Here is a 20,103-nt window from a genome sequence, read left to right as displayed (position 1 = left end):
TCTACCTGTTCCTTAACTGTCTGAGTTGTTCTAACAATACACCACCTCTCCAGAAACCTTCTAAGCCTTCTAAGAACTGTCTAGAGCAAGTTTTCCCTTACCGTTCGACCAAGAGCTCCCAGGAATATTTTGAGGCTTTACTGGGAAATATGGATTCTGAGGTCATATCTTGATCTTCCTCCAAGTGCAAGAATCCCAGGGAAGCAAAAGATACAGTCAGCAGTGACCTTCCCTCCCCCCCTTTGGTTCTCTTCCTACACTCTCAATCTAGGATTCCCCTGTCCACATATCTGAGGGTTTCCACCTTGAAATGGCAATTCTCTGTTCCCCTACCTTGGAGCATCCCCATGAGGCCAGCAATGGGAGCTCTAAGTCCAAGGTTGCCTCTTGTCACTGTCTCAAATAGCTATTGCCACAAAAATGCTACCTAACCAGCCACCCCAGGACTCAATAGCTTAAAACAAAACATTGATCTCTTCTCAGGTTACTGAATGGCTGTGTAGCACAGGTCTCATTCTAGAGCCCAGACTGCAGGGGCAGTGACTAACTAGGCCTGTTTTGGTCACAGCAGAGGACAAAAGCTCTCAGAGGTACAAATGGAAACATGTGAGACCTTTTACGATCTATGTTCAGGACTCACATGTAGTCACTTCCACCCACATTCTATTGGCCAGTGTATGTTACGTGGCCATGCCAAATGAAGGGCATTGAAGTACATTTTGCACAATTGAGACCACAGCAGGGTGTGCTGTACATAACAGCAGAGTCTACTACCACAAAGAATCAAAACCTTTCATTCAATTTAGCACAGTCCTTAAGGGATGGAGCAATGGGGGCCAGTAGCTATGCTGTCTGAGGGCCACAGCCATTGCTAAAGTTCAGAAATGTGTATTCACCAGGAGACACTACAGTTTAGTAAGCATTGGGACGTGGGCTCTTTGCAAACACTTAACAAGGAAAAGATGAAATCAGAGCAATCACATCATTAAAGAACTATCGTCTTGATTGCATAGGTGTTCTGCTCATATTTATTAACCACCTACTAATAGAAATCCATCCAATGGAGGAACTGAAGCCATCCACCATCTCAAAGACTAGCTTCAGTCACTCCACATTTAGACTAAGGCAAAGTCTTACGGAGAAAGGAATCACTGAATGATAGAACTGAGAGGAAGATCAGACAATACCTAGCTCAGCCCCCTCTTTCTGAATATGAGGAAACCCAGGCAGAGACAAGAGATGTGACTTAGCCAATTGAACATGAACACCTGCAATGCACTATGCTGACTCCAACACTCTGTTCCTAAGAGTAAGTCTTGTTTAGCAACTGTGGACTTGTACACAGGTAGGTCTCATGACAGTAATTCAGATCATGGGGCTGTGGGTTCAAAGTCAAGAATTCAGGTGGGTCACTGTTGGTTGGCCTCTTCCCAGGGAAAACCTAATAAAAGCTGCGTGAGAACAGTTGGGCTCTCAGAGACTAAAACCCTAGCATAATACTCCTCTTTGGTTATCTCATAATCTGCATTAACACTTTCTTGTAGGAAGGTGAGTCCCCAAAAGTGCCCATAGAATCCTTCTTCTTCCCAACTTCCTCTTCATCATTCCATTTGAACCAGCCATTTTCTCAAATAACTTAAGATGGGAATGTAAATCAATTTGACCCAAGATGTTACTCCCCCTCTAAAAATGCTAACTTCATACACAAAAAGAATGGTTCGTAAAAACAAACAAAAAAATCTAGTATCCTCTTCTCTCCCAATTTTTGAATTGAAAGTTCTCTATCAAATAGACCGCTTTGGTCCTGGATTGTCCACCATAATTACACTTCAAAGATGTGATTGTCATTCAATAGTCTATATGTTGAGAGCTCCACAGTAGTCTCTCCATGGCAGAGATAAGTCAAAATCACATATAAATAAATGTGGGAATGGCCATAAAACCTCAGAGAAATCATTCCCTGCAGACACTCAGGTCTCAGGGACAGTCTGAAAAGTTTGTCAAAACTCTCCGACCAAATTTTAGTCAGGCTCCTCTAGCCCTCTTCTTCCCTAGGACATATACACACACATATCCTCCTGTCCTCAGCCCTCCTGGCCCAGTTTTAGCAAGAATCCTGCAAAGTCAGTTTTGAGAGAATCTCCCCCATCCTGGACATCCCATCAACCTGGCCCCCCACCAGCAGCAAGAATCCCTCTATCCTTGACGTCTCCTCTTGATAAATTTCTATCCCCTGACCCCCTAACTGCTATGGGCTGTAATTCCCAACTCCTTTACTGTATTCAGAGTTGAGCAGGATCGCTCTCCAATGCGTTATCTTGCCAACTGTCCCAATAATCTCCAATAAAGTTACTTTTTCAACAAGCATCAGAATAACGTCTTTAAAGAGTTCCTAGCCAAAACCCAAACCCAGGATCATTTTCCGGAATAAGTAGGGCTTCTCTGCTCACTTTTGTTGTACTGTCCAGAGCTGCAAGCAAAGGAATCCTCTGAATATTCTGAGATTCTTCTACATAGTTATTTCCTCCAAGATATTGCACACTTGGGATTGAACAGGCAGCAATTACAAAAATCAGGAAGTTCTTTTAATATGTATATTAGGTACAAAGTTCTAACATGCCTGCTAGAATATGAGCACGCTTCCTGAAAGATCCCAGACCCGTCCTCAACCCCCACCACCCCTTTGCTGGTCTACTCTTCCTAATGAACTGCCTGAAGCATGGCTAGACTGCCAAGTGCTCGTCCAAGCAAGTGCAAAGCATCGGTTCATGCAAATGAGCACAGGAACGTGTGCGCCCAGACTACACTCAGTTCAAACATAAATCCGGGCTTTTCCTGCATCGTCAATGCTGAGGTCGCTCACGGTACATTGGAAACCCACTGCACCAGGGGGGAGCAGAGAGGGCAGAGAGCTCGACTGCCTAAGCCAGCGAGGTAGAACCGGGCGGAGGGTCGGGAGCTCCGCCTGGAGGAGCGAGCAGCTCGGACCCGCCGGAAGCCACGCCGGGAGGAGGGTCGGGAGCAGGCGCGGGCGCCGTCCCCCGGCGTCGCCGAGGCCCGCTGACATCAGCCGCGCTCCTCCCCTCGCCTCCCAACACCCTCAGCTCCCGGCCGGACCCTCCCTCCTCCCACCACGTGTCCTCCCCGCTCCCTCCCGAGGGGCCGCGCGGACGGGAAGCCGGAGAGACGCAAAGGATGGCGCTGTGACAGCCGGGCCGGAGCCCTTGGCGTCTCCACCCGCGGCCCCGGGCCGCGCCGGGGCGCTCCGCCTGGCGGTGAGTGCGCGCGGGAGGGCGGGGCGGGGCTGGGGCCGGGGGCCGGGGGCGGTGCGGCCCCTCCCGCAGGCCCTGGGCGGCTCGGCCGCGGCGGGGGTGGAGGCGGGGGTGCCGAGGCTGCAGCTGCAGCTGCCGCCACCGCCGCCTTTGTTGCGGGCCCGCCAAGGGAGGCAGGCGACGCCGGCCTCCGCCGCTCGGCAGGTGCGCTGGGGCCGGGAGCGGGCCGGGCTGGGAGGCGGGCCGGGCCGGGCGCGGGCAGGGGAGCGGCGGGAGCGCTCCCGGCGCGGGGCCGCGGAGAAAGGGAAATGGGACAAGATGGCTGGAGAAACCCGAGCGCGCCCGGGGGCGCGGTGGCGGCGGCGGCAGGCGGGGCGCCGGGCGGGTGGGCGGCGGCGGCTGCGGGCACCTCTCGCTCGCACCTTAGCTGCGGGGTGGCGTCCCCAATCCCCACCCTTCTCCCTGGAGCTGGCTGGGGAGGCCGAGGCCAAGTTCGGGCCCCAGCTCCTGGGATCTCAAGCCGGTTCCGCTCGCCCCAGACCTATCCAGGTAGCATTCGCCCGACCTTTTGGGAAATATACAAGAAGAAGACTTTGAACTCCGGAAGAATCTTTTCTTTGGAATCCCGGGAGGATGAGGCCCACGAGATGCACCCTCACTCCATACCTAGGAATTGCCCGCGCCCCTAGAGGGCAGGAGCGCGGCCCTTTGTACTGGCCTAGGAGCCTGGCCAAAGAGAATTTGCAGAAGAGAAAGAATTTGCGATCCGGACGCAATTTCCCGGTGGGGGTGGGCCCCAGAGCCTGGCCCTAGCTGATTTCTGCACCTTCTTGGGTGTCCAGGCATTACTCCCCACAAAGGGTGAACTGACCCCTGGCCTTGGAAGATCGCTTAAGGCAGAATGACTGTTTTCTCTCCTGACTCCTGGGCAGAACCCTTGAATCTGGAAAATCCAGACGATGGGTACTCTGAGCCAGCCAACCCCTTGATGCTGAACTGTCCCTTACAGGAACAACCCTGTTGAGCAAGTGCTGGACTCGCTCAGACGACTTCACTGATAGGAAGACAACACCCTGTCTTGAGCCAGCAACCAGGCTCTGAGAAAGTTCTGCCTTTTGATGCACTTTTTAAAAACCTTTCCCCAGAATGTTTACCCATCGGCCTCTTTGGGTCTTTACAGAACCGGTCTGGCCTCTCTTCCACAGATAGATTTTTAAATATTTGAAGGTAGCCAGGTATGCTATCTGCCTGCTATCCTTCTTCTTAGTCATAATTAATATGTCACCTTCTGGCTTCCTTGTGCTTTCCCTATAGCCCTTCCTCCCCAGGCCTGACTCCATGCCCTTCCTTCATTCCAGCAGAACTTGTACTTGGGGCTAGAAAGGCTTATGTCTGCTGAGCTGCCCTCGTCACCCTAGCACCTGATTTTCCTGAACTGAATTTTTCTTGCAGAAATGGAATCCACAGCCTACCCTCTCAATTTCGTCCTGAAGGAAGAGGAACAAGAAGAAGAGATTAGGAGCCGGGAACTGGAGGATGGTCCCACAGATATGCAGAAGGTCCGAATCTGCTCAGAGGGCGGATGGGTAAGTAAGAAGGTGTGGGGTGCACATGTGGCTGTGAGGGCAGGCCTGGGAGCCAGGCAGACATAGGAAGTGAAAATAGCCTAGCCCAGCCCAGTGTGTTTGTATTCCTGAGAAAACAGTCCTGTGGCTTTAAAAAGCACAGGCAGTGAAGAATAGAAGAATTGGTTATGGGAAGAGTCCCTTCAGCCATGTAGCTTATTGCCATCAAGATTGGAAGTCCAGTAGGCCATGACTGTGTTTGTTTCTTGTAGCCCTGGATTCCCTATGTCCTATTCAATGCCAGACACCTTGTAGACACCAACTAAATGTTTGCTGACCTATGTTAAAGAAAAAGTATTCTGACACTTGTTAAGATGATAGGAAAGACTATTCTGAACTATGCGTTTAGTTTTCAAGATTTTTCCAAGTAGGGGAGAGAAATTGGGCTCAATAATAAATACAGGTGGGAATTTATAGCCAAGGAGCAGAGCTGAGGGCTCAGTAGATGGAAAATTACTAAGAGGAGATATCAGGTGTGGGGGATTCTTTCTCAACTGACTTAGCAGGATTTTTGCAGAAACTGGGCTGGGCAGGCTGGGAGCCAAGATTGAGGCCTAGTGGAGGAGAGGGCTCAGGGGAACCTGAGGAAAGTTTGAGGGAGGGGAGAGTCTTTGTCACCTGCTGCTGGTTGAAGGGAACCATTGAAACCATTTAAAGGCATCTTGGGGCACTGAGCTGATATGAGGTGAGCTTTCTGGAGGTGAGATGAGTTGTTTCCGTGTGAGCAGTTCCCTACTGTAGTTGACACAGGAGAGTGCTGCCTTTCCAGCTGGCCTGGATGGAGGGATTGGAATGGTGGGCAGCCGTGAATAATACCCAAACAGAACAGTGATAGATTTAGAGTAAACTCATAAAAGTGTAAATGCAACAGATATTTAGACTTTATAGTGATGTACATTATTCATAGTACTTATTGGACTTCATAATTGAACACAAATGGTAAATATTTTCAATAAGCAACAAAAGGACATTCCTTTTCACTGCTTAGTTTTCCATTGTGTTGAATATCCTTTGTTTCCAATGAGAGATTTGTTTTCATAGAATCACAGTCCTTCCAAATTATCCAGTCCAGCTCCCCTCCCACATGAGGGAACTGGGGTGCTGCAAGGTTATCTGCTTTGGCCCTAGGATGCACATGTACACTGACAATTGTTCTTAAAATCACCTCTGGATCTGGAACTTTAAACATAGTACATTTTATTGCATATAGGTTATACTCAATTAAAAACAAAACAAAACCCCCCGAAAAGGGAAAAAAAGCCACAACAGTACAACACCAGGCTCTGGGTTTGCCAGTCTAGCTGTGGAGGCTGGACTGCTTTTGTCTCTTCAATGTGCTTTGCTGCCCGCCTGCCCCAGCTTCCTCTCCAGTTCTGACCCTTGCAGCTAGGGAGATTTTGGAGGGCAGGAAATGAGATCCATCTAGCCCTGAGCAAGAACTCAAGGCTTTGAGGATACATCAGCCAACAGAAAACATCTAGACAGATTGGAGAAGCTTGGAAAACAGGTGCAGTAGAAGTGACCATCTGAGTGCGTTGGGACAGTGAGAGAGGAGCAAGGTGAAGACTTTGCTTGGCTGGGGTGGGTAGGTGACCAGAGAAGCTGGAGGAGGGAGGCTGGCACATGTGGCATCCGGGCAGCCTGCCATCCTTCCGCAGCTACTGAGCACAGTGCTAGGAGTTATTAAGACAAGATCCCTAGTCTCGTGGAGTTACCAGCCCTGTGAGGAAGACAGGGAGGTGAATCCAACTGCCCAGTATTTGGAGTGCCGTGTAGAAACCAGCTCAGGACAAACCTCACCTGCAGGCTAGAGAACTAGAGATTGCATACACAGACCTGGTCTTGAGCAGTAGGCAATTTTGCCCCCAGCCTTGTCCCTTCCAGGGGACATCTGGAGACATTTTGTTGTCATGACTCAGGGTGTGCTAGGAGAATGGACCATCCTACTGGCATCTTCTGGGTAGAGGCCAAGGATGCTGCTACACATCGAGGACTCACAGGACAAGCCCCCTCCCCCAAGGAAGAATTACCTGGCGGAAAATGTCAGCAGTGCCAAGGTGAAAAAGCTCTGCTCCCAAGCATTAAACTAGGGGAAGAAAAGAATCCAATCTGTTTCTTAAATATGTATTTTGGTTGTAGAGAATAATGTTAGGGTGATCAAGAAGAGCCTTTCAAACTTCAGAATCATACAAGGTATTAAGGTAATATTTCATAGGAGAATTGGAGTAGAAAGACAATTTCAAGTAGAGAACAGGGAAAATGGACCAGGTCTTAGCCATAGGAGGAACCATCCAAGGGAAGGGAGGGACTTGCCATTTGGGGGCAAAAGCCCCAGAGGGAAATGCTTCTGTGCAGAATGAGGAGCAGCTTCAGCAACTGGAGCCCTCAGTGCGTGTTGGGGAGTGGAGGGGGTTGATGGTGAGAGAAGTAGGGCAGGCAGCCCAAATCAGCCAGGGCACATGTGTGCTCGGAGGAGTCTGTGACTCTCCCCTTTTGGGCTCCGAGGGAGACGTCTTCAGCTCATCTTTCTAAGGGAGTCCAGGGTTTGCTCCAGCCACCATGCAGAGGCCTAAGTGACCTGCTGAGAAAGCACGGCTTGGGAGTCAAGACTTGGTAACTCTGTGACCTTGGGCAAGGTACTTGTTAGCCCTGCTTCCTCACCCATATAATTGGGTTAGCAATCTCCTATATCCCCATATTACTTAAAGGAGGCAATAAGGGAATACATTTTAACACTGCAAGAGGGAGCGCCCTACACAGTGCGTGGCATCCAGCAGGCACTCCATCAGTGCACCAGTACCAGCCCTCTGCCCTAAGATCCCCGATGTCTCCACTGAGTGATTAAGCCACCTCATCAGTCAGTGAGCCCAGGGCGCGTGTAAATACTTGAGGACGGTTACCCTTGGAGATAAGCATTGGAATGCCAGCTTGCTGGGTAAGCGAGGCAGTGTACACAGACTGAAGGAAGCTCACCTATCTGATGAGTCCTTGATCTTCCGAAGGATGGAGGGCCTCTACCTGTGTCCAGCTGGTAGACAGGCTGCCTGGTGACTGAGTTCAGCCCAGGGCTGGCCCTGTTTACCTTCTGCTGCGCTCGGCCAGATAAAAGGCCTCTGTGGAAAGAGATGAGGCTTGCAGAGCAGGGCCTGGCTGCAGGCTTGCTCAATTCTCACAGAAGGTTGCTGTGAGGAGAATTTCTAAGCCACTTCACTTCACTGCACACATCTGGAGCATAATGTGGGCTTGTCTGAGGATGGACCATGGCTCAGTCATAAATGGGAGGAGGTGAGTCCAGCTCTGGCCTCCAGCAGTCTTCTCACCATTTCAGGGCTCTGGTATTTCTACCAGGCCTGGGATGTGTTACCTTCTATGAGTGTTAATGTCAATAGCCCCTCGGAAATGACGGACATAACTAGCCCAGTGTCCTGTTTTATCAGCAAAGGGAGAGGGACTATAAATAGGTATGGCCTAGATCTGGAATTTCCTAGGGAGAGAAAAAGCCAAAGGGAGAGTTGTTTAAAAGCCTGGGAAGTGGGATGGAGTGGGATGGAAAATTCCTGGCTGACTGGCTATCCAGATTGATGAAGTCTGAGCAGAGCCTAGAGACCAATCCACTTGTACCTTCTGGTATTTTACTTGGGGTTTTTGTCCATTCTCACTCCAAAGAGTAGGCTCAGTTTTGTGACAGGTAAATTTTAATGATTATTTGAAATGATTCCAAGTAGCATAACAGGAAGTCTAGAGATTATTTGCTTAAATCCTTTATTCAGAAACACATTTTTAAGGGCTTGCTATCTGCAGGAAGTGTCCTAGGCTTAAGGAAACAAGCAAAATAAGCCCAGGTTCTGCCCTCAGTGAGCCGATATTCTAGTGGAAGGTAAGTAAACTGAGAGGATCCTGCAGTGTGATAAGTGCCACCAGATCACCGAGCCCAGGGCATCATGGGGCACACAGCCCAGGCTGGGGTAGGTTTCCTGGGGAACAAGACATCTGGGCTGAGCCTTGGAAGGTGGTTGGGTATCTGCCCAGCCAAGAACGGGGAGGACCTCAGGCAGCAGAGAACCATAAGCAGCAGGTCTGAGAGTCAGAGAATGATTTGTTCAGGGAACTATAGGCAACTGAGTACCACTGAGCATGTGGAGGTTGGGAGTGGGGGCAGGGGAGCTGGATACCAGGGAAACCACTCTGCCCTCTGTAAGGGCTGGAGCCTTGAAGTCAGACAACGCTAGGTCCCAATCTCAGCGCTGCTATTTATTATTGGCTGTGTGACTTGGGACCTGAAACAGGGCTTCTCTGAGCCAGTTTCCTCCTTGATTGAATGAGGTTGTTGGGGAAATAAACGAAGCAGTTACAGGGGCCTTTCCTAGGAGGTTCTCCCAATGGAGGGGGCTTTAAGGATGGGGAGGAACAAGGTGAGCTGTGGGAATGAGGAGGAAAGGCCATGAGATCGAAATGATTGGTGGCTGTGCAGATAGAACTTTTCTAAGCTGATGAAAAACATCACTGCGATCCTCTGGGCCAGTAGATACAGCTATGGGGAAGAGCTCAGAAAACAGCAGCCTCATGATTCCTCACCACTGAATACCATGAGCTTTGGAGGAGGGTTTTTAACGACTGAAAGAAAACACATGGTGAAAAGAAGAGCTGACAGTTGAACAAGAGAAGGTGGGTTGGGGTGGCTTGGCTGCCTTCATCTGCCAAGGCGCCCCCCTCCCACTGGCTCAGGGGGCAGGGAGGTGGGGAGAGGAGAGGAGAGCGCTAGTCTCTGTCCTTAGGGCTTCCTGCTGCCAATCTAGGCATTAAAGCAAACCAGTTTGCCCTAGTATCTCATTACAGAAGTGGAAGCTCTAATTAGCCCTTCTCTCCTCATGCTCTTGTGGATTGGAAAAGGCCAAATGGGGGATGAGGGCTCTTCTCTGGACGGCTCCTCCCTGGGTGGCTTTGGGTTCTGGTCAGACACTGGGGCTGGTGCCCCTGCAGATGGAGAGCTGTGACCGAGGGTGAGAGCGGGGTTGTCTTGGTGGGAGGGACCGCCTCGGGCTGTTGCCTTGAGCATGGTTGGTTCCAGTTCTGGCTGGGGGCTAAGCCATGATCAGCTCTCCCTGCGCTGTGTGAGAGTGCAAGTCCAGTGTCTCCCAGTGAACGGCAGTGGGGAGTTTTCTCCAGGTGCTGCGCTCCTTATCTGTGAACAGAGGGGACAGTAAGTGCTCAGCAGGGCACAGAGGACCTTGCTCAGGTCCTGGTTTGGCTTCTCAGAGCCGTGTGAGCATAGACAGACGTATGCCCAGGCCCCACCCAGTGAGATGAGGGGTGTGATCTCCGTCTGCATGTGCCTATTAGCTGTTGAGAAAGGCCTGTTCACTGTTCCAGGTGCCGGCCCTGTTCGATGAGGTGGCCATATATTTCTCTGATGAGGAGTGGGAAGTTTTGACGGAGCAACAAAAGGCCCTCTACCGGGAGGTCATGAGGATGAATTATGAAACTGTCCTGTCCCTGGGTAAAGCTTTGTTTTCCTTTGTTTCCTAGAAGCTCTGAGCTCAGAGAATTGTTTCCATGTCTCTCTTCTCTGGTGTATCCACTTTCTCTCTCTCTCCTGAACTTGGACTCTGTCCCCTCAATGTCTGTGCCCATTTAATTTCCTGTTTTTGATTTAGGCAGGATATAAATATTGTGTCTTTCTACTCAGCAGCTTGCGCCAGCTCTCAGAACCATCCTCATTCAACCCAGGCATTAGCAATCAAAAAAAGAAATAAGACATAAGCTAAGAAATGTCACCACGGTTCTGGGCCTGTGCTTCATATGCTCTTTAGGAGGGAAGGCGGGCCTCAGTGTTACCCTGTCAGTCTCAGAAGCTTGGGGACATAGTCCCAAAGTATCTTTGCTCCCCTCCTATCACTGACATCCACATTAGTAGAATGTAACCATATTATTAGAATGTAACCATTTGGAGGGATTTTTCCCATTTGCTCTTACAGGCACTAGAGTGTTCATTAGATCAGGAGCTGCATCTACACACTTCCCTGCTAAATGCAGTTTGTTGTTGTTGCTAGTACCAGCCCCTGTTAGCAGAGATCCATAAATTCCCTAGGACAAACTATTTCCCATCACATTTTTTTTCTTTAAGGATTCCTGAGCCCCACCCCTTTCCTAAAATCTCCATACTGAGAAGACTGTGGTGGGGTAGGACTGGAGGGGAGGATTTCTTAAGTACTGGTTTTGGCTGTTATCCAAGAGAGTGACACAGAGCTGTGACCTGTTTTATTTCCTATGAACAGAATTCCCATTCCCTAAGCCCGACATGATCACTCGGTTGGAAGGGGAGGAGGAGTCTCAGAATTCCGACGAATGGCAGCTCCAAGGAGGAACCTTTGCAGGTACTATGATGAACCCAATCCAGCATCCATCCAATGGGAGAATTATGACGTTGGATTTTAAGTTCTTGTTACATTCTGTGGGTTACTTAAGAGTAAGGCAGGGTTGTTAAGACTGAAAGATTATGGGCTTTGGAGTTTCAGAATCTCCTTCTTTCCCATGTTGTGTGGCCTTAGACAACTTCATCCACCTCTCTGAGCCTTCTTTTCTTCATCTGTTGACTATGGATAGTAAATCTCTATGTGTACCCTTGTATGCAGATGAAGCAAATTGAAGTTTGTATGGCTTTGGTCCGGCACACATCTTGGGTGCCTTGGTAGCATACCACACACCTCTGAAGACTAAGAAAGATAGTGTGATGAAGCATGCATCCAGGGTTATTTACTTGGCTTCCTATCTATTTCATCTTGGATAGAAAAAGCAATGACAGCTAGAGTACGCATTTGAGCAAATATGTCTAAGAAGCACACAGTCTTTTATCAGGAAGCATAGGGGGATAAGAGTTGAATAAGTATACTTTCCAAACAGCCAGAGTGGTTTTACTTGCCTTCTTTCTATAAGTGATCATTTAAAATGCCATTTTATTGCTTCTAAGACATGTTTTCTCTCATCACTTTAACATCTCTGCAATTGAGAATGCCTTTTAAGATTGGTGGTATGTCATGGTTTCATTAGTGGCACTTTTTTTTTTTTTCTTAATGGCATATAATGGTGCATGTTGCAACTGATGGCATCTTAGTTTTGGTGAGATAGAGCGATTTCCCTGGGGCGTAATCAGTTTCTGTCACCATCTTCTAAATAGAAACATACTCTGAAACCCAGTTCTGACATTGGTAGGCAAGATCCAGTTTTCTGCCATATAAGCTTAACCTTGCTAAGTGTGGCATTGTTACAGATTTTTTGGTTTAAGGGATGTGATTCAGCCCATAAGGATCCAAATTCTGCAATATTATGTGGGTAGTATGGGTTATATTTGGCTTCTCATCCAGGTAAAGATTATTTTGACCCAACCATGGCCCACAAAATTAGTACATGACCGAAGCTTGGTACCTGTGTTCAATTTCCAGCTCTGCCACTTCTTAGCTCAACCGCCTTGATGTATTACTTAATTTTTGTTTATCTGCAAAGGAGTAAAGAAACAATTATTGCGAGAAATAGATTTGGTAATCCATGGGCATTAGTACATGGATAGGGACTTCAGGAGTGTTATCTGTTATTAAAATTATTGCTGTCCTTGCTGTACAGTAGAAAAATGACAGAACACTGTAAACCAGCTATAATGGAAAAAATAAAAACCATTTAAGAAAATAATAATAAAAAATAATACTATTGCTGTTAGTGAACTTCGGACTAAGGTATTATTGGTATTTTGACCAAAAGAAAAGAAAAGAAAAACAGGGAATGAACCAGATACCATTTTACTGATGGGCATCATCTTCACCCCTCTCTGCCAGAAAATGAAGAATCCGACCTGAAGCCCCCGGATTGGGCAAGCCCGATGCACACGGCCTCCCAGTTTCCCCAGCCTCAGCACCTGGACGGCTTTGGCCTCCGTCTGCCTCGGGACATCACAGAGCTGCCCGAGTGGGGCGAGGGGTACCCCTTCTACATGGCCATGGGCTTCCCTGGCTACGACCTCTCGGCCGACGACCTGGCCGGCAAGTTTCAGTTCAGCCGGGGCATGCGCCGTAGTTACGACGCTGGGTTCAAGCTCATGGTGGTGGAGTATGCGGAGAGCACTAATAACTGCCAGGCGGCCAAGCAGTTTGGGGTGCTGGAGAAAAACGTCCGCGACTGGCGCAAGGTGAAGCCACAGCTGCAGAATGCGCATGCCATGCGGCGCGCCTTCCGGGGCCCCAAAAACGGGCGCTTTGCCCTTGTGGACCAACGTGTGGCTGAGTACGTTCGATACATGCAGGCCAAGGGGGACCCCATCACTAGGGAGGCCATGCAGCTGAAAGCTCTCGAGATCGCCCAGGAAATGAACATTCCAGAGAAAGGGTTCAAGGCCAGCTTGGGTTGGTGCCGCAGAATGATGCGAAGGTATGACTTGTCTCTGCGGCATAAGGTGCCGGTGCCCCAGCAGCTGCCCGAAGACTTGACTGAGAAGCTTGTCACCTACCAGCGAAGTGTCCTGGCCCTGCGAAGGGCGCACGACTACCAGGTGGCTCAGATGGGAAATGCAGACGAGACGCCCATTTGCTTGGAGGTGCCCTCAAGGGTGACTGTGGACAACCAGGGTGAAAAGCCGGTCTTGGTCAAGACACCAGGCAGGGAGAAACTGAAAATCACGGCTATGCTTGGCGTCCTGGCTGATGGGAGGAAGTTACCTCCGTACATCATTCTGAGGGGTACGTACATCCCCCCCGGGAAGTTCCCCAGTGGCATGGAAATCCGCTGCCACCGGTACGGATGGATGACGGAGGACTTGATGCAGGACTGGTTGGAAGTGGTGTGGAGGCGGAGGACTGGCGCCGTGCCCAAGCAGCGGGGGATGCTGATCCTGAACGGCTTCCGGGGTCACGCCACGGATTCGGTGAAGAGCTCCATGGAAAGCATGAACACTGACATGGTCATCATCCCGGGGGGCCTGACCTCGCAGCTGCAGGTGTTAGATGTGGTGGTCTACAAACCGCTGAATGACAGTGTCCGGGCGCAGTACTCCAATTGGCTTCTGGCGGGAAACCTGGCGCTGAGCCCCACTGGGAACGCCAAGAAGCCGCCCCTTGGCCTCTTTCTGGAGTGGGTCATGGTAGCGTGGAACAGCATCTCAAGTGAATCCATTGTCCAAGGGTTCAAGAAGTGCCACATCTCCAGCAACTTGGAAGATGAAGATGACGTCCTATGGGAAATTGAGAGCGAGTTGCCAGGAGGAGGGGAGCCACCCAAAGAGTGTGACACGGAGAGCCTGACAGAGAGCAACTGAGGGAAAGCCAAGGTGAGCGGTGGGGAGTAAATGCCCAGGCCTTCCCGGAGGGTCATGTTGGGTTGGACAGACACCTTTGCTTTGCTTTTTTTTTTTTTCCTAATGGCTATACCTGTGGCATATGGAAGTTCCCAGGCTAGGGATTGAAACAGAGCTGTAGCTGCTGGCCACCACCACAGCCACAGCAATGCCAGATCCAAGCCACATCTGTGGTCTGCACCACCGGATCCTTAACTCCCTGAGCAAGGCCAGGGATTGAACCCATATCTTCACAGATAAAATGTCAGGTCCTTAACCCACTGTGCCACAGAGAGAACTCCCAAACACCTTTTCTTTTGCCGTTATTTTCCTGTTTCCAGGAACTCTTCTAGCCCACGATGCAGTGCTGTAGGCAACTAGCCATCAGCATTTTCTCCTTTATGTGAAACTTCTATTGGCTTGGCTTACTTTGTGAGTGTTTTGCTCTGAGTCTGGGCCCAAGAGCATGTGTATAATGCATTAAAAGAACAAGGAGTGAGCTGCCAGAACATTTAATCTGAGAGCCATAATGCTGAAATTATTTGAGGCTGAAGGAACATAGTCTGACATGGTTCTGTTCACAAAAACTATCTGAAAAGCCAACTTTTTTTCTTGCTCTTGAAAATCTTGCTGAATATTTAGGGTCAGAGTGTATACCTGATCCATTTGGAACAAATGTGCTCACTTTGGCTAGCCTCTAGGGCCATGATATAAGGACAGGAGTACCTTTGGACCAGGTCCCCTGGGCCTCAGATCTCCATCCTAGGGTGATCTGCTGTAACCCAGTGGGAAATGAAAGAATAGCTTCTTTTCGCTAGGAATTCAAAGGTGTTTTTTAAAACATCATCTTGGAGTTCCCTTTGTGGCTCAGAGGTAACAAACCTGATTAGGATCCATGAGAATACAGGTTTGATCCCTGGCCTTGCTCAGTGGGTTAAGGATCTGGTGTTGCCATTAAGTGCAGTGTAGGTTGCAGACTTGGCTCAGTTCTGACATTGCTATGGCTGTGGTGTAGGCTAGCAGCTGCAGCTCCAATTTGACCCCTAGCCTGGGAACTTCTATATGCTGTGGATGCGGCCCTAAAAATACCAAAAAAAAAAAAAAAATCTTATTCTCATAATGACATTCATATGGAGTGAGCAAGTATAATAATTGCACAGGCATCTGAAGGGTGATATTTTTAAATTGAAATAAAACACCAAAAAACCAAAAAACCGGGATATTTATCCAGGACTACAGTGAGTAAAGTCTGAGAACTGAGGATGAAAGGGCCTGGAATTATCAGGGTTGAGTGTAGAAGGGCAACATCTTTAAAAGGAAGTGAAGGAAGTGGGGTGTGGTAGTGAAATGAGCCCCCCCCCCCCACCCCACATACCCCTTGAGAGAGGAGAATCACCACAGACAGTGGGCAACACACAGAACAAACACGCATTTCATTTTACCTTCTTGTTCTTTTTTCCCTGATTGTCAGTTCATTTGTTCCTCCAGACACAGTATTTAATATGAAGAGAGCACTCCTTTTGCAAAGGACCTCAAAGTATCTTGACATTTTTCCTTTCCTTTAAAGTATGATTAGGTGTTTCCATCCTACTTGCCTCTTTCTCTAAATGAAATGCTAAGAGAAGTCTTGTCACCACCCCATTACACACCCCATATATGCTACATAAGTTGAAGAGTGACTTCTTCCCTGCCTCCAAGTCATATCATTGAACCCCAGTGTAATTCTGAGATCCCAGGAAGTTATTATTACATTCATAGTCACTAAGATCGCTTTTTTCTTCATGTTCCCTACTCTTCTGTTCCATGAATTCTGCCTTCCTTTTCTGCTGACCATTATACTGCCTCCATTGGATATCAAACTTTGAATTATAGTGCGTTTTTATCCTTTTTACCCTGCCAGCTTGTTAGGTAACACCTTTGTGCGTTTTTAATTTTTTTTTCATTTTTTCTTTTCTTTTTTTTTTGTCTTTCTTTTCTAGGGCTGCACCCGCGACATGTGGAGGTTCCCAGGCTAGAGGTCTAATCAGAGCTGTAGCCACCAGCCTACACCAGAGCCACAGCAACACCAGATCCGAGCCACATCTGCGACCTACACCACAGCTCACGGCAACACTGGATCATTAACCCACTGAGCAGGGCCAGGGATCAAACCTGCAACCTCATGGTTCCTAGTCGGATTCTTTAACTACTGAGCTATTACGGGAACTCCCATTTTTAATTTTCTAAGCTATTTGCTGCCCAAAGGACTAGATTGAAAGCTTCTAGAAGAGGAAAGGGAGAAAACAATGCTGGGCTCCATTTATTTCTGATCACAACCATGAGCTATTCTTGATCTCTGTACATCTGCCTGTCTTTTTTGTTGTTGTTTTTGCTTTTCGGGGCCGTACTCGAGGTATATGGATGTTCCCATGCTAGGGGTCAAATTGGAGCTGTAGCTGCCAGCCTACATCACAGCCACAGAGATGTGGGATAGGAGACATATCTCCGACCTACACCGCAGTTTGCAGCAATGCTGGATTCTTAACCCATTGAGCAGAACCATGGATTGGATCAAACCCACATCCTCATGGATATTATGTTGGATTCTTAACCTGCTAAGCCACAACAGGAACTCCCATTGGCCCTGTTTCTGAGCTGAGGCAGTGATAGAAGTAGACAGGGGTTCTCAGCGAATAAGACATTAGGAGACATATGGACATAAAACTGCCCTTCTCATCTGTTTGGAAATCTAACAGAATAATTGTATTCATTAAAAGTTATACCATATGTAAAATACAAGGGTTAAATCACACTTAGGGTGACTCTCTCTTTTTTCCAGCAATTGGAACTGTGTTTGGAACAGTTGGGGAAGAAGGTCCTTAAGAAGATTCCTCATGGTGTGGATGCATGGAAGAAGGCCATGGGGCTCAAACAGTGCAGGTCTGGACAGCAGCCCAGGTCTGGACAGCAGCCCGAGCATCCCATCCTGGGCAACAGCTCAACTCCGCCCAACATCGATGAGGTGCCAGAAAAGTCTAGGACCCTTAATTCATCAGAGACATAGTTAGAAAAGAAACTACTTCTGCCTCATTTTCTTGTTTTAGAGATGACTTCATGCGTCTGTTAAAGGAAACCTGTAAATAGGAATGAACAAAGGTATTTCCTGGAGATGAGACCATTTGTTCAGCACCAACAAGAGACTTACATACGGGCCCAGCTCCACTGCTTTCCTTTCTGTGGAGAAAACCTCAAGTAAAATGTTTTTTCTTCTGCCTTTAAAAATGCTTCCATCAGTAGAACCTGTCCCCACACAGGTCAAGACTGCAGAGAAAGCTTTGTAGAAATGGTCATTTATGTACACCTGCTACTTACACATTGCCTCTTTTTGGAAAAATGAGATACTGATGATCATAGCAAAATTCAGACGTACTGGCCTGGAGCCAGCAGATGGATTTTCTATAGACAAACTAGGTTAGTGTGGAAGATACAGGTTAAAATAAACTATGCTGTTTTATTTATCTTCCCAATCTGGTTGGCAGCTAAACTTTTTTAGGGTCTCATTTAATGGCCCTGTTTTTCCTTATTATATTTAATGATCGGGTAGCATTTAGTACACAAGCTCTTCTGTTCTCAGGCTGCCTGCTGGAGAAATCACCATAAATTATCTGCTGTCTACATGGTACAAGGCTCACTGACTCTGATACTTGTTAATTTCTTTTTGTTTTGTTTTATCATAAGGGTGGTGAGAGGGCTTGAGCCTTTAGCCACAGCTGTCTCAAGACTTCTGATCTTCTATCCTGCAGAAATAGGTGGGAGGCCTTTGAATTTTTACACTATAGTAATTTGCATTCCCACATAAGTTGAGTGTTATGAAAACATTCCTTCAAAGCTATTTGTGCTACAAAAAATATGCCAGAACCTCATAGACAAAGCCATTGCTATAAATGTCATTCCAATGTCAAAGCTGGATAAAAGACTACCATAACCACTTTCCCTTCCAGCAGACCCAGCTCATTTATATATTATGCTGTTCTTGGCATCTTGAAACACCTATTTCTACTCAGGTACTCATTTTCCTATTAGTCATTCTTTTTAAAACCAGTTTTCCTCTAAGAGGGGAAATTTCACTTAACTTCTTATATCTGAATAACTTTGAATGTTTGTTTCCCCATTTGCTTTTACCTCTACTGTATTGTCATCTCAAATGGCATCTAAATCCAGTTGTGTTTCATTCCAAAAGTTTTCATTCCCTTCCATTTCACTTAATTTATCCTCCACTGTTCTGGTTTCTGGTCTTTTCCTCTTTATGTCCTATTTTACTTGCTTAGGGAGCTTAAAGGATTTTCTAAGACCTAATATTTGGTTCCTGCACTGGAGCCATAGTTATATTGCAGAGAAGAGTAGAAAATGGGTTCAACTCCTGTTTCATTCCACCAACACCTTCTTGAGTCTCATCATCAGCTGATAGATGATGCCTTACAGGTTGCATAGCACTGGAACTTGAATAGAGTAATGGCTCTACTGTCAGGGTTTTTCTGGGCTCATTCTTCCACTGACTTAATTATGATCTATGCCTAACCGAGCCCTAGTACAACTATTTTGCAGAATGGCCTAGAGTTACTATAGCACATATTGAGACATAGTTGTACTCCCCAGTAGATAGGAACTGACTCCAACAATAAACTTTGATAATAAAGACAATAATAGGCTATGGTGGTTTTATTTGTTTATCTGCTAGCATTATAAAAAGTCACATTTCAAATTCTCCTTTACACTTAATTTTCCAGTTTGGAGAACTGGAGAAGTAATATATATTAATTACACCTTTGAATAAAATATATTACACCCTTGAATAAAAAGTCTGTTCATGAGACGTCAGTAAGTAATGTCGGTGTCTTTAAAGACCAAGGAAAATGTTACGTGTGGTTTTAATCTGGCTTAAAGGTGGGGGAAAGGGCTCTGGCAAAAGCAGCCCTTTCCTCAGTCATGTTTTGAATACTCTCAGAAATAGTACATTACCAAATCACATGAAAAATTCATAAAGGGATATTAATTTTAAGAGAATGGAAACATGCTAACAAGTTGATAAACAGAACTTAGTGTCATGTTTTCATAAATTTCTTTAAAAAAATCAGTGATGAACCTACATGCCCTTTCATGGTATGCTTTTAGTAAAATTTGTCCTAACAATTTACCATGCCCATAGATTCAATTAAATATTAAGTCTACTCAGGAATAATCTAGACATTTGTTCATTTTTAAGCTGTGAAAATCAACAAATCTGTTGGCCACAGCATTTAAGTCTGACCCTTAAAACCAAGCTTCCTTACCATCATTCAAACTGGAGGCATTTTGGTGTGAGTCAACCACTGAGCACATCTATCTATGGTCAAAGTGAGTTATCATTTAGCAGACACTGTAAAGTCCGACTGATCACTTCAGGCAATGGGAGAAGTGTTGGAGGAGCTGCGTGCTTGGTTGATCCCTGCAATGGGTAATGAAGGTCGTAAGAATGTGTGCTAATAAGCCAGTGCTCGGTGCCCAGGAGAAAGTAAGGTGGGCCTTATCAAACCTAGTTTTGCACAATGATATGCTTACAGCTAAGGTTATTACTGAAATCTCTATGGGAAAAATAAGTTTTATTCTAAGTATGAAATTATCCACCAGAGTAGGCGACTCTAGGAATTTAGATCAGGTTCCAGAGAGTAGTGAGGAATCTGGAGGCTCCTCTGCTACATAGATTTCTATGGAACTTGCCACTACAACAGGCAGCGGGACACGTTCGAGGCTTATAGCTGCCTCTCCATCTACAGGACACATGAAATTTAACACATACTTAGCATTAAGGCTCAGATACATGGAAGGTTCAAAGCAAAAGGTGGTTGGGTATCAGTTGAAAATTCTTACTAAA

General features: G+C 47.3%; 1 protein-coding gene across 9 annotated transcripts; it reads left to right on the top strand.

The window, feature by feature from the left end:
* Positions 1–3,180: 3,180 nt before the first annotated feature.
* On the top strand, positions 3,181–18,893 carry POGK (pogo transposable element derived with KRAB domain). Of its 9 annotated transcripts, none has more exons than XR_014842747.1 (6): positions 3,181–3,275; positions 4,725–4,858; positions 10,268–10,394; positions 11,173–11,271; positions 12,724–14,309; positions 15,261–17,474. XR_014842747.1 is itself a non-coding variant. In XM_021088566.2 (6 exons), exons 2-5 carry the CDS (start codon positions 4,727–4,729, stop codon positions 14,193–14,195), a joined length of 1,830 nt encoding a protein of 609 aa, XP_020944225.1. In that variant the 5' UTR covers positions 3,181–3,275; positions 4,725–4,726; the 3' UTR covers positions 14,196–14,207; positions 17,032–18,893.
* Positions 18,894–20,103: the final 1,210 nt, after the last annotated feature.

This window comes from Sus scrofa, chromosome 4 (assembly GCF_054392235.1).
Source record: "Sus scrofa isolate SSC_HxYL_T2T_F1_AM1 chromosome 4, Sscrofa_HxYL_maternal_Yorkshire_Landrace_v2.0, whole genome shotgun sequence".
NCBI classification, from domain to species: domain Eukaryota; kingdom Metazoa; phylum Chordata; class Mammalia; order Artiodactyla; family Suidae; genus Sus; species Sus scrofa.
Note: the sequence above shows the minus strand (reverse complement) of the source record. Positions and strands in the feature narration are given on the sequence as shown.

What these genes read in the sequence shown, in the direction of transcription:
- POGK (XM_021088566.2), top strand. Translation starts at nt 4,727, where the DNA reads ATGGAATCCACAGCCTACCCTCTCAATTTCGTCCTGAAGGAAGAGGAA. An exon ending in TCTGCTCAGAGGGCGGATGG is followed by an intron (nt 4,859 to 10,267) that starts GTAAGTAAGAAG and finishes TCACTGTTCCAG; the next exon opens with GTGCCGGCCCTGTTCGATGA. An exon ending in TGAAACTGTCCTGTCCCTGG is followed by an intron (nt 10,395 to 11,172) that starts GTAAAGCTTTGT and finishes TCCTATGAACAG; the next exon opens with AATTCCCATTCCCTAAGCCC.